The sequence below is a fragment of the Antennarius striatus genome, chromosome 16 (assembly GCF_040054535.1).
Source record: "Antennarius striatus isolate MH-2024 chromosome 16, ASM4005453v1, whole genome shotgun sequence".
NCBI classification, from domain to species: Eukaryota; Metazoa; Chordata; class Actinopteri; order Lophiiformes; family Antennariidae; genus Antennarius; species Antennarius striatus.
In genome coordinates this window covers 12,369,745-12,384,287 of record NC_090791.1, presented here as the reverse complement: position 1 = coordinate 12,384,287, position 14,543 = coordinate 12,369,745, and the positions used below count along the sequence as shown (strand labels likewise).

At 44.9% G+C, this 14,543-nt stretch overlaps 1 protein-coding gene across 1 annotated transcript; it reads right to left on the bottom strand.

Annotated features, from left to right (window-relative positions):
- Positions 1–756: 756 nt before the first annotated feature.
- gprc5ba (G protein-coupled receptor, class C, group 5, member Ba) lies at positions 757–14,066 on the bottom strand. Its single transcript, XM_068337528.1, has 4 exons — positions 13,295–14,066; positions 5,653–6,684; positions 5,301–5,422; positions 757–4,076 (listed from the first exon to the last, which is right to left on the bottom strand). The coding sequence occupies exons 2-4, from the start codon at positions 6,680–6,682 to the stop codon at positions 4,032–4,034; spliced, it is 1,197 nt and encodes a 398-aa protein (XP_068193629.1). The 5' UTR covers positions 6,683–6,684; positions 13,295–14,066; the 3' UTR covers positions 757–4,031.
- Between the last annotated feature and the right edge of the window lie 477 nt (positions 14,067–14,543).

The window sequence follows — 14,543 nt, the reverse complement described above, 5'->3', positions numbered from 1 at the left end:
GTAGGTCACAGCTATGCACTAGCTTTGACCATAGATCAAAACTAGTGCATAGCTTTGATCTTACTCAGCTATGGTCTTACTCACACTGGCCTTCTCCCTCGTCTTTCTAATCCGGTTCCTGAGTATACAAAAGTTGAAATTTGACCTTGACCTAGTTTTCTCAAGGTCATTTTCATCCCCTTCGCTGCCCGAGTAATCTGCTTTTTGTTTCATCTTTCTACCTGCAATGGTTGCGAACATATTTGGTGGACATACTAACAAACGGACAAACACACGAACACTGACAATTACATCACCGCTTTGAAGCGGGAGGTAATAATGTGGCAGCACAGAGACCCATTTCAGTTCACATTCATATTGTTTTCATGTTATCATTTCATGCAGTTATGTCAAGAATAGGACTTTTTATACTGTTTCTTAGTGATGGTTAGTTGAGAGAAATAATATAACTCCAATATCCCTAAGCTAAATGGAGCTGATTAGCTTAGCTTCAGACTGAAAGTGTAAAATACAGTATAGCCTGGCTCTATCTAAAATCTTTAATTATTCTCTATTTATCATACATTTTATCTTTCTTCCCTGGTTGTTGGCTTTGTACTAAGTTTAACTTTAAGTTCAGTTGTAAAATTACAATAAATATCAATATCAATATATAAAGTGTACTTCTTCTTCTTCTTCTATCCATATCAACATAAAAAAAATGAAAAAGACGTATGTGCTTGCAAAAAAACCCACAAAATCCAATTTAAACTTAACTACAAACATGACACCTTTATTGAACTTTTTTTTCCTGATTCAGTTACAGAAACAAGAGAGTTAACTGTTTTTTATTTTTCTAATCAGGGGAATTAAGTTCTATACAGAGGCATGCTGCGTCACCGAACAGTCACAGCTGTGAAAACCAATATCGGCCCCGTCAGCAGCCCCCGCTGGAACGGTCTGATGGTAAGACAGATCAGTAGAGGACAGGCGAGGACGTCAGACCCAGGAGGATGGGTGTTCAGTGGACTGCCCAGGGTGACAAACAACATTTAGAAGTTTTGTGCAAATTTCACCACAGTTTATTTGATTTTCAACACAGAGACGATATCAGTCAGAATGTTCTCTTTTTTCCCCCCTCAAGGCTTCCAGCTAACAGAGGAAGTTATTATTAGGTCCAGTCATGATGGCATTCTGTTCCTTTTTGAGGAATCACACTATTTTGGACCACCCCCCCCCACCCCTTCTTTACTCTCTTTTATCCTCAAGAGCCAGCTCCCTTTTATGTATAAGAAAGCACAGACATTAAATGTGTCATCTGATTTACACTGAAAATTATGATTGCTGTCACATGACCCTTACATAAGTATTCAAAAGTATGTCTGAGAAAGGTCTTACATGTAGAAATGGTGATAAGCATGCACAGATAGGTAGTTGACGAGTGCAAAATCTACAAAGTCACATGTTATTGGTTTTTTTTTTTCCATTCATTACAAGAACTGAAACCTCCCCCCTCCCCTCTGAGCGCTGCAACTCAAGAAGCTTTGCCTTATTACTGCTGACAGCTTCTCTGAAGAGGCTATGATGCACGGTTCTGTAACCTGTTTCTGACCAGAGTCGGCATAAAAAAAGAGCCTGACATAGCAGAACGCTCTTTTGGATTTGCTGGGACGAGTCCAATTTTAGTATAACCAGTGGTTAAGACACCAACATAGAGCAGCAGTCAAGGGTTGTCCCTTAGTCTTTCCTAAAGCAGGGATTTTCCCCCCCTCCAGGCCAGAATCCAGGGGTCGGTAGGCTTGGAGATCGTTTTCTTCATTGCTCCTTGTTCTGTATTTCATAAATATAGTTCTAGAGAATAACAGATTAAAAGTTGCTTACTGCTTGATGTGCCTTTAGTTACTCACAGCCGTTGCAATTTTACTTAAAAAAATTAAATAATTATGTGTGTATCCCCTGTTAACAACTGTTTCAGAATAGACAGCACAGAGCGGACCACTGTCGTGAGAGAGAATACTGCACGAGGGGCGCAACTGACGTAACCCCCAACCCCCCCAAAAAAATGTCAGCTCATAAGATATCTTGAAACATTAATCAAGCAAAAATAAAAACAAATAAAAATATATCTAGTGTTGGCAATACAGTTCCAAAATACTAGTTTCAAAAAAATAAAAGACACCAGCGATTGAAAAGTAAAAGCATAATGTAGCAATAAGCAAATATATGAACACAAAGCAAGCCATAAAAAAAATAAAAAAATCCTCAGATAAAAAAAGAAAACAAACAGGTTGCAGTAGTCAGACATTATGACACTGGTGTCTAAAGTCAGCCAACAAATTGAACGAGCAAGCAAAGCTTTACAGCACTACTATGTACACAGCATCTCTGGTGAAGAGAGAGCTGGTATCACCATGAAGGGAAAGGGCGTGAAACGGAGACTCCAGTGAAACCAGAGTCCTTCTTGGCACTGGGACTTGAGTTATGGACGACCACAGAGAGGCAGGAGGAAGGTGAAGAGGATGAAGCGCTTCACCCAATGAAGAAGACATCCACATCGCACACAAACACACACACTGATCAGGGTGCCATTTTTCTCACACGGATCAAACGGACTAAAAGCGAAGGGATTTCACCGTCACTAAGATTCCCCCTCCTCTGGTTATCTCTTTCCTCCCCGTTTCTCCATTTGATCTCCTTCATTCTACCTTTTCACTGTAAATCTCATCTCTCTAAGGCTCTAGGATATCTCCTCACACACCTCCATAGTCACTCACACTTCTTCAACTCTATCTGCATCCCTGCTATTCCTCTGGTTTTGCTTCCTCTCTGGTAACTCACATGGAGGAATTTTTCAGGACCAGATAAAAACTCTTTATCTTTGAATTTCATCGCCCAACACTCATAAAAATCCCAACACACACATAAATATGGACAGAGGAACAAAGAACAGCAGGCCGTTTTGTCTCGTCGCTCCGTTTCCTGCTGATATAAAGTGACAGTTTCTCCTGGCGGTTTGGAAGCGCCAGTGGCCACCGGAGATGCGGGGAGAGCAGCAGCACAGCAGTCTGACCTAGATTTATCCCCACTGATGAGTGACGCCCCGCTCATCCAATCAGAATACATTTACTCCGGGGAGTATGCGTGTGTGTGTGTGTGTGTGTGTGTGTGTGTCTGCAGATGTGTGTGTATATTTGTGGGCTGTGTTTTTGTGTGCATGATGACCAGGAACATCTTTTGTCCGACCTTGACTCAGTCTTCACAGTTTGCTTCGTATTTGAGTCCGTTGCGTCCACGCAGGTTGGAAGGATGTCGTGTTCTATTCACAGATGGTGCCAGGAAATGATGGAGAGGGACGAAGGACACTCATTCAATGGTGAGGCTGAGGGGTAACAGTCTTGGTGGGGCAGTTCATCGGAGCGGTGGAGTCGAGGTGCAGGGAACACACTCACACTTCATTTCCTCTCATATACTCCACACACAAACTTTCTATGAGGGTGGTGCTCAGGCTCTACAGCTGCCCATGTGCTCTGTCTTTCACCTACACCACGGATGGATGAATGGATGGATGAATGGATGGATGGAGGACAGAGCCAAATGTTTCTCAAGAGTCAGCATTGTGAAAAGCAGAAGGACACAGGATGATATATTTCACAGTTTTCAAGGACGCTTCAGTGCTGCAGGGCGTAAATCAAGCTACGAGGAAGAATACGGCATATTGGTATTTTTTCAGATCAGAGACAGTGTGTTTTGTTCTACTCTTACACTTTCTGGTCCTCTTTTTCAACTCTTCTGTAGGGTTTTGTGTGCTAGAAGAGCTTTAGCTCTGTCCTCCATACCCACCATCACTCACTCACACACTCACACACACTTATACTATGGTTGATTGGCACACAGTCGGTGTTAAAGTCTGTACAGAGCGAAAAGGCCCAAGTGGGCATCCATGTTTTGATTCCCATTTGTCTCCTTCCTGGACCCCCTCCCTTCTCACCCTCTCCATCCTCCTCCTCTTCTCCTCATTTTTCTACCACACGTCTTCTTTCCGAACCTCTCGCTCACCACAGCTGTCTCCCTGTGTAAGTGGGAGGGGCGGAGGGTACCTGTGGAAAGAGATGTTGTAAATGAGCATCGTGTACGAGCATCACACACCCACACATGCGTTTTACACACATGCCAGCATCAGATGCATTTACGCCATTTATACCTTTTACTCATGCTTATGTAAAAAAATTAAAAAATCATCAAATAAGCCCTTATCTTTCAATTTAATATAAACCCTCCGATGGCTTCTTTTAGACGTCCTTGACTTTAAGGCTAGCAGCATTTATCTATTAAGCTTCATAAAGGTGGAACAGACCTTACCCGCATCTTACCATCAAATTCAATGCAATAATTCGAGTTTCTTCCTTTTTTTTTTTGCTAATTAGGAAGTGGGCAGGCTGTTCCTAGAAGGGCTCCGGTAGAGGAGGTTGTGATTATTTTTTTTGGTGGATAAAAAGCAGCAAAAGATGAAGTTGTACCCATCGATGGTTCATCGGTTCATTAAATACATCGTCATGTATGTTTTTTAATGTACTTTATTTTTATCCTTTATCTTGTGTGTAGACATCTTTTTCATTTCCTCCACACATGGGAGCCCTTTGGAAATGTTCACAAATATGTATAAAATGAAAGAAGAGGATGGATGGAGGGAACTGTTGGAATATATATATATATATATATATATATATATATATATATATATATATATATATATATATATATATATATATATATATATATATATATATATATATATATATATATATATGCATAAGTGCACCTATCTGCAGTATGTGGAAAAGCTGACTACAGATGATCTTTATGCATGTAGAGAATATGTGCTTCAGCATCTTAACCTCTGGAGGGGTGTGAGGTTGGTTGTTGTGAGTTGTATTTAATTCATGACAGTCTGTGTCAGCCATTAATCCTGCGTAATGAAGAGAGCGACAGACCAGCAGAAAGTCACGTCACCCACTGGACAGATTTATTTACTCACACTGGGGCATATGGATGCTCCCTGACACCCACCCTAACCTAAATCAATGTCAGATGAAGGAGCATTTGTGACAAACTGTCCATGCATGTGCCCATAATACACAACACATCATCGCTAAACCCCTGCAAAATAATAATGCACACACACTCACAATTCTCCCTCATTCTTGTGCAATGGCGGATGGTCGAGGAACGCACAGATGTGCATGCAGTCGGCGTGGTGTTGGTGAGCGAGAGCGGCGTGTAAGCGGGGGGGGGTGTACCTGTGACTGGGCGGATGTACTCACCGCTCCCCCGTTCAGGATCATGGTCATCTCGGTGGGCTGGTAGACGTTGCTGCGGAAAGGTGCGCTGGGTCTGGCGCCGGTGTTGCTGTTGTGTTGCCCGGCGCTGCTGCCGGTCCTCAAGCCTGGCGTGAGACGGACGAAGAGGAGGATGAAGACAACTAACTCATCACTGTCTCCCGTGAAGGAGACGGGAGACAGCTTTGTAATTATGCAGAATTTCCTTCTGTGCTTTTATTTCTAGTTGCACAAACAAAAATCTGTCGTGGTGTTCACTGACTCACTTTGGCCCACATTCCACCTACAGTCTGTCAGCACATATTCAGCCTGTCTGCTGTGAGATATTGGATTGTACCTGCGGTGTTCTCGTCGCTGTAACCGTAGCCCTGGTTCTCCACGAACTGCCTGTGAGAGAGTGGGATGTCTTCGTCGAAGCTGGTCTCCCTCATGCGCGTGGAATTCTGGGATGTGTCGAAGTAATCCGGGGCGGTGGGCTGCGGCGGGGGTTTTAGACAGATGTGGGTTTCGGGAATAGCGTGGAAGATCAGCAGCAGCCACCCCTGAGCCACTAAAGCGATGGCCAGCGCCGGGTCGTTCCAGTCCGGGGACCTTCCCAGCCATTCGTTGCCGTAGAGATAAAATCCTACCCAAGCCACCCACAGCAGCACCGACAGGAGGCAGGTCACCAGCAGCCAGATGGCATTGGGGCGCCACTGGCGAGTTTTCCCACATAGAGCCAGGGAGCCGGCGGTCAGCGCGGCTATTAGCAGAGCTAGCACGTAGCTGCAGGCCAGAGAGAAGTCCAGCGGCAGGTACTGACAGGCGGCGCGGCCCTCCCTCAGCACGGTCAGGAGAAGCCACTCAGCGGCGATGATGCCCTGCACCGCACTCAAGCCCAATGCCAGGCCGGTCAGGGCGCAGCCGCCGGGGCTGCGGCGTTCGCGGCCCAGCCTGCGCAGACGGACGCCCTGCACCAGCAAGCAGGAGAAGCAGACGGCAAACAGAAGCCCCCACAGGGCCCGGCGGAGCAAGCACAAAGACTCGTCCTGTTCGATCAGGTAAGCAAAGCTCAGGCTGAACAAGCCCAGGACGCCGAGGAGCAGCAGGAGGAGGGGACCCACGCCGCTCCGCTTCTCCGCCTCGCTGATGTGGCGTAAACCGCACAGCAGGACCAGGGCGAGCAAGACGGCGGTCAGCACGCCGCCGGCGGCAACCGATTCGACGGCTACTCCCCATATGGAGTCCAGGTCGCAGAGGAGGGTGTAGGGGCGCCCAAAGCCCCAGCCGCAGCCTCTCGGGAGATCCTCGGACTCGTCGGAATCTTGGCTGGTGGCGTGGTGAGGAACGGTCAGCAGCAGGAGGAGGAGGACCGGGAGGAACGGCATCGCTGAGAAACCAAGACGACGAGAGGAAGGATGGAGAAAGAGGAACAGAAACAGCAAAAGAGAGGAAAACAGGAGAGTGTGAGTCATTCTATTTATAAATGTTTCAAAGGCAACAGAGTTGACTTCAGATCAGTTATTCCTTCTGTTATCATCTGCTCCTGATGGTACAGTCAAATACTGCTGTCGTAGAAAGGAAACAAAGGACGTACGTTCATGGAAGGTCTCTGACTGAGGCCTGATACACAAATACACAAAAAAACACCTTTTTTTAAGGCTTCAAGGGTTCATTTCTGGCAAACAAGCTCAAACAAGACATGATGGAAAACACCCACATTTGTTTTATTTGTCCAGTCCTGCCCAGATAGCTGTGACATCATCATCCATATTTTTTATGACAAAACACAAATATCAAGATGGAAAATTGTGTTTGTACAAGCACTTCTGCTCACTATCACGCAATCTAAGGGCATCTTACCAGGAATGAGACAGTACAAAACATTTTACACCAAGAACATAGATATACTGGTGCCCAGGAGGGAAAAAACATGGCAGCATTCAGTGTTTGAAATATCTGTCTGCCTTTTCCCTGATTCAACACATCTCTCTCTCACACACACATCCACACACACACACACAAACACACATCAGCCGAGGTTTTATTTATGTCTCCACTGAATGATCGGCGCTGTTGTTCCACCTGACACAGACGGCGCTTTATGAAAGGTTCCTTTTATCAGGTTGCCGTCGACCGTCGCTCCATTACGTCACTAAGCTTTCGTAAATTCTTTCCAAGCCAGGTCATAGATTTGTGTGTCAAACAATCTGCTCTCACAAAGAACACACACACACACACACACACTTCTAGAAAACTCTCCATACTTGAAGATACACTTTGAAATACACTCCTGTTTATGTCAGACGCTTTGAGTCTCACTGGAGTTTGGACATTAAGGATTCCTCTGGTGTCTTCAAATAGCCTGGACTGCATTATTTACATACCATCTAAAGGACACTGGATATTCTGAGCTTCATTTTCTCTCCTTGCCAGTAAGTGAAGGAGAAACACACACACAGCCGAGCCTTCAGGGAGAGTTGTAGGTTTAAATACTGCACACAGTGATTAAGTGGGTAGACGGTGAGAAAAAGACAGACCACTAGATCCCCTCAGTTTTTTTTTTTTAACCAGGTAAACAGAGAATGGTGTCTGAGGGAGTCTGGTGGACAGTTTTTACAGATTTTTTTATACCTTTGGTCAAGTGCTCTCTTCGTTTCAGTCTGTGAATTTTCTAGTTATTTTTCCGCTTTGTATTTGCTCTCCGGACCATTTCAGCTGGACATCTCAGACCTCTTACTCCCATTCATTCTGCAGGTTTCTCACTAGCTTGTCAAAAAAATTAGGTTCTACACACATAACAAAACACATGAAAGATTAAAACCCCAATACAAATAAAATCCATTCCTTAGATTGAGGAGTAAGAGATTAAATGATTAATGCATTTATGAATTTGTCCATTTATAGCAAAGTGTTGTTTAAAATCAATTCTAAATCAAAAATGACCAAAACTTCCTGATTCCAGTTTCTGAATGACCCAATTCCTCTTTTCAATGTGGGCCATTGATCAGACAAATCAACAAATTTTTGGGTTAATCTGTGGAGCTATTGGTTATAGTTATGATTAATGTGGTTAATCAAAGACATTTCTTTATCAGGACTTTATCAGGACTCCCTCACGAGGAGGTTTGTGGTGTATCTGGTGCTTTGGGTAAAATTCCTACGCTGCCATGCTCATCCACAGCTTCCTCTTACTGTATGTTTCACAAATCCTCTCTGCTCGGCTCTGTGTTGTAGTAGCTTACCATCAATTCCCTTTAACCTCTGTGTGAGTGTGTGTTGTGCACATTCCTTTATTTAGATCTTTTTCAAGAGCGTTACACACGTAAAATCACTCCTCACACCTCCTCATTACTAAGATTCCTTTTGTTTCCTGACACTTTTTCCTCCTGTTGTTTCCTGCCGCCTCAGATCCCTCCTTGTCACAGCAATCGCTGAGTATTACCGCGCTACATTAACATCATTAGGCGCTCAGGATGAGTCACCACAACAACGACAAAAAAAACACACAGCCGACAGCTCCTCTCCTGTAGTGCTTTAAGCTTCTTCTTTTTTTCTTCGCTTCCATTACTACCTTCTTTTGTTACTTTTTGTGAAACCATACAGTCACAACAAGAAGACATGGTGTAGTGAGTCACTCAGCCTCTCACCCAGTCACTCCTCATCTCACAGATGGTTGCTCTGGCTGTTTTTTACGATTGAGATTTGGCAGACTGGTCGACTGAAAGCTGAAGGGGTGCGTATAAATGGGCAAAATCACCAATACTTGTGCAAAAATACACGACGTGCAGCGCATTAACACACAGATCCACAACACACGTCACACACTTATGTGTGTGTGAGAGAGAGAGAGATGGAGAGAGAGAGAGAGAGAGAGATGAGATGGAGAGAGAGAGAGAGAGAGAGAGAGAGAGAGAGAGAGAGAGAGAGAGAGATAGAGAGAGAGAGAGAGAGAGAGAGAGAGAGAGAGAGAGAGAGAGAGAGGGAGAGAGAGAGAGGGAGAGGGAGAGAGAGCCAGCCCCTGGCCTTCCGCTTGATGAAGCAGAGGATGCTGCCTCCGTCTCATCCTCCCCTCCCTCCCATCCTTCTAGTCATGTTTCTTGCTCTGTCACTCCCGCTCCATGCAGCCATTTCTGTCCTCCCCTCCATTTAAAATGCTCTATTCCGTCGGCTTTCAATGCCACCTCTCCTCCAGAGCAGCTGGAGTGATCTCATCTGCTTCGTTTGAGGATACGCTACGAAAGATGCGCCTCGCACATCTCCTGTCCTCCACATTTACTCCACATTTTCATCTCCAGTGTTTCATTTCCAAACATGCCCTCCCTACCATTTTGACTTCTTCTTCCTTCCCTGTGACACTTCCTCCACCCCGTTTCCCTCCCCCCATTTGCCTTTTTTTTTTTTTACTGTGCGTCTTATGTAACAAGGGGAAGTATCTGACTCCTTCCAGTTCAGTTTCATGACTGCTGTTTCTCGGAGCATCCTCATCCTCTTTAGTGCCCAAACAGATTGCTGACACTAGAGGTCCAGCTTAGTCGTGCTTTGGGGTTTTACATGCACAAACGCTGCACACGTCAGTCACATTGATCCATGCAGGATGTCACGATGTCCTCGAGTGCTGGCTGTATTTTCATGTTAATGATAACATTCTGCTGGGTGACATGTATTATGCATTTGATGCGAAGACATCACACCATCACACAACCGAATGCGGCAAGTATGAAGCATGTTTCTCATTACACTGGTGTTAAATACGCAACATGAATGCATTTAGATTAGAGAGGGATGAGGAATTCTATTGAGACGTTCTGTACAATAAACTCCAATAATAATACCAGACAGCACAACCAGATGATTTCTAATCACCATGGAAACGAACAAACAGTGACGAAGGTATTACCTTGTAGCTAAAGGTAATTCTTTTCTTCTCCTGTGATTAATGAGTCTCTGTGATTCTCAAATCTTTCTTGCTTCCTCTACATTTACGTTTCTGGTGTCATTCATCCGGCACCATGAAAACACTCTGAAAGGACACATGGTTGTTATATGATCCACAAACTTGTGATGTTGAGAGATGGTCTTTCCAGTTAGTTGATTCACAAAACCTCAAATACAGAAAATTGTAAAAGCATGACCCTATTTATAAAACAAAACATTTTTAGAAAGATATCTTCCCTGAAATAGGCAAACACAAAATTCCAGCTAAAGAGAAGTGCTCTAACTGAACCTTCAATACAAGTGGCCTGTGTATATAATAACAGCTTTAAAACACTTACAATAAGGATAGACTTACAGTCAGAATTACTTTACACAAAAGGGTCAAATTACACTCATCAGACTTACTACTACAAGTAAAACTCAGAGTAATCATAAATTGCACCGCACGGTCTAATTCTGATTCGTTCTGCTTCAAACCTCCACACATCTGTAAGCTTTTGGAGTGATGTCAGAACACAGCTGGTGGTGGCAGATATACAGGAAGAAAGTGGAAAGTGGGAGAAGAAATTTGTGGAGAGATGAAGTAGATGTTCAGCCTAAAACAAACTGCTCAACATGATAAAAATCTTCCCATTTGGTCATGAACTTGAAAGAGAAGCAGTTTTACAGAACATCATCATGTCGGTGCACTTGATCTACTGGATATTAAATGTTACTGTTTCTTAATTTTTACCCTATTAACTAACTGTGTCAACTTTTTGTCAGAATTATCATGTGACTTAAAGCTAAAAAGAGATTTTGTGAGTTCATAGTTTAAATGGAAAACAGAAGAAGTCCATTCGTCAGACTGGGTGCATGAAGTACGTGGAGATATTTTCCCCAGCATCCTCAGACACCTCTAGCCATTCTAATTAAGCCTCATTACCATGTGACTAGGCTCACAACAAGACCATATGCTAATTGACTTCACAATTAACAGCGCCAGTGGCTTACATTCCTCCCTTTACCCCCCACCCCCCCACCCTTTCTTCTTCTTCCTCTTCTTCCAGCAAAAACAAAGAAAAAAGGGAGCTGCTGGGTTGGATGTAAAGGCATCCAAACTCTATGGAAAAGCAGAGCCACAGACCTCTGGAGTCACGCTTCGAATGTGACACCAATAAGCATCTTTTGTCATCCTGAGGTGAGGAGACCTCACAGCAGGATGGGGGAGATGTGGGGAATCACAGGAGCCCAAAGCAACCTGGGTAGAGAATGTGATGATAGTGATCAGAGGAGGAGGAGGAGGAGGAAGAAGGAACAGACGGATGTGCAGGGGAAAGAACTAGAGCAAGACTTTTGCCTGGAGCCTGTGGGTGGAAGAGTGGAAGGGTGGATGGGTGGGGGTGGGTGGGGAGGGTGCATGAGCTCCAATGCACATGCAAGAAGAAGCAGGGAAGTTTTCATGTAACTGCAGTCCATGCGGCTCATGGGCTCAGCTGCGTCTTATGAAGGTAAAAAAGCGTGCTGACACACACACACACACACATGCACACTCACACACGCACGCGTGGCATCAATCCCGAAGAGATACTGAGGCATCCTGTTTTCCCATGAGGAAGCTAAGTAAGTGATGAAAGCCCAGCCTGAGAATAAACAGCTCCATCCTCCTGAATATTGATTAATGATGGAAAACTGAACACTAAAATAGGTCCGGGAGCTTTCTGTGGACACAAATACTGCACCGCCAGAGGCTCACATATCATCCATATTCATCAGCACAGATCAATCAATACATTGACTTCCACTCCCCAACTTCTTTTGTCTAATTGCACTCTGGTGAGTCTTTAAATGTAATTTCTGTCTGAGCTGCGTTCAGGGCCCTGAAGCCAGTCGGAGGGCCACACAGCTCCTAAAGGGGACCCCCAGTGTCCGCTGACCTCAGGACCAATGCAATGCAAACACACACATTTACATAATGCTCTTTATTTTTATTTTTCCACCCCCCACCTTAACAATAAGACCACACGGGAGGGTCCCTAGGGGGTTCCAGAACCGTGTGTTTGTTTGAGAGCAGAAGTAGGACCATTGTTACGGAGATGTGTGTGTGTGTGTGTGTATTTGTGTGTGTGTGAGAGAGAGAGAGAGAGAGAGAGAGAGAGAGAGAGAGAGAGAGAGAGAGAGAGAGACAGAGAGACTCAAAAATAAAGAATGACATCTAACCTCTCCACAATCTTCAGCTAAACTAATTTGTGGGCTGAAAATGGAGAAACAGCTGAGAGTCAGAACCTATTTATCACGGTGAGAACGAGGTGCCCCCGCCAATCATTAGAATCCACATCAATGGCTTTAATTAAACTTAACACGGATTTAATCACATGTTTCTTGTGAGGATGGATTTCTAAAACAGGCCTGGGAAAACCGTCAGGAGAGGCAGACTGTTATGGGGCCCTGCCAGAACAATTTTGGAAAGCCCCCCCCCCCCCCCCCCCACATCATCACATACTGGCCTGTATTGCAACAAACAACTACTGACCTCCAGTGAAAGCACTACCAACATCCCCAAACCCTCTTTTTCTGTTGACATGTGGCTCATTCTTTGTTCCATAGTTAGATGTGTATCTCTGTGTGTATGTGTGTGTGTGTGTGTGTGTGTGTGTGTGTGTGTGTGTGTGTGTGTGTGTGTGTGTGTGTGTGTGTGTGTGTGTGTGTGTGTGTGTGTGTGTGTGTGTGTGTGTGTGTGTGTGTGTAATCACGACGTCTCCTTGCCTGTGTCCACCCACAGTGTAGGATCGCCCCTGCCTCTATCTACACTCCCCTCTGCTTCACACACCTTTGCATTTGCTGCATCGACATCGCCTTTCTCCAGGAGAAACCACTGACGCAACAGACACCAGATTATAATAATCCCCATTACAATGCAAACACAGAGGTGCATTCTAATCACCGACATGTTGTAATAAACCCAACAGTTGTACCCACTGCGTAAATATCACGCGCAAACATTTCCACAAGGAGATCACACCCCCCTACCCTCCTTTCCCATCGATCACTATCGTGTGAGCTACGTGGTGAGCAGCATGTACCTCAAGTCGATGTAAACAATTCCAATAGATAAAGGAGGGCAGATGCGAAGTAGTCACGACTGGAGAGTCAAAATGTCACATTTCGGAGTCAGCCCCGTTCACGGCGTGTTTCTTCATCCACATGTACGCGATGAGCCCAGAAGGTTCCTCCGTCTTCTTCTCCAGGTTTGACACCAGTGGTTCAGCCCCGTTGTCTCCAGGAACAGAATGGGCACAGAGTCCCGACGGATCCAGAAAGAAGAGCCGGGGTGTCAGGATTTTTAAAAAAAACCGTGAATCCTGGTGGTTTTACCCCTAAATCCTTTGTTCAGCGGGGCGCATCTTTTGACTGTCACTCGTCTGCACCAATAAAGAGACGCACGTTGAAAGAAATTTGCTCAAATCCCTCAAAGCGCACAAACCGTTGAAATCCCGCGGTGCGCACGGAGAGAGCGCGTCTCCAAAAACTGTCCGCGTCTTCTGCTGTTGCGCCGATTATGCCGCTGAATGGCCGGGTTGACGCTCACTGCTCCCCACTGCACATGCCCCGACTGAACGCATCACCAAAAACTGCGTATAACGTGCGTATAATCCCTGTGAACACACACACGCACACGCACACACAGACACACACACACATACACGCACACAAACACTAAAGAGAGAAAGTGACAGCTCTCCCAGTCTACGGTTCCTCTCCGGCCCCTTCCCTGTAACAGCATTAAACCCCTATATATTAATTGGTTCCTGAGTGAGAGACCACCTATCCAATCTTTTGTAGATGGTGTGTCACACACACACACACACACACACACACACACACACACACACACACACACACACACACACACACACACACACACACACACACACACACACACACACACACACACACACACACACACACACACACACACACACACACACTTAAATCTGTCACTTTCACAGGATTTACGCACATGTGAACTCCTGAATGGCTGACCCCCTTTAGTCCCTGTTTGTGTTACTGTTTTTCTTTAGTTCACTGCGCTAAATCACACAAATCATGTGGCATCAAGTTGAACAGCTGAAGCGTAATTTCCGGTTGTTAGTTTCAGAATAAAATGTTTAAGATCCGTTCAAAGAACTCCAACCAACTTACTGTGAGTTGTTTGGTTTTCTCAACAGAACAAATGACTAAATGGATGGTGAATGAACACTCAACAACTTTTTAGTTTAAGACCACTCAAGCCCATTTTAATCAGGCTATTCAAGAACAACTGTTGAGGAA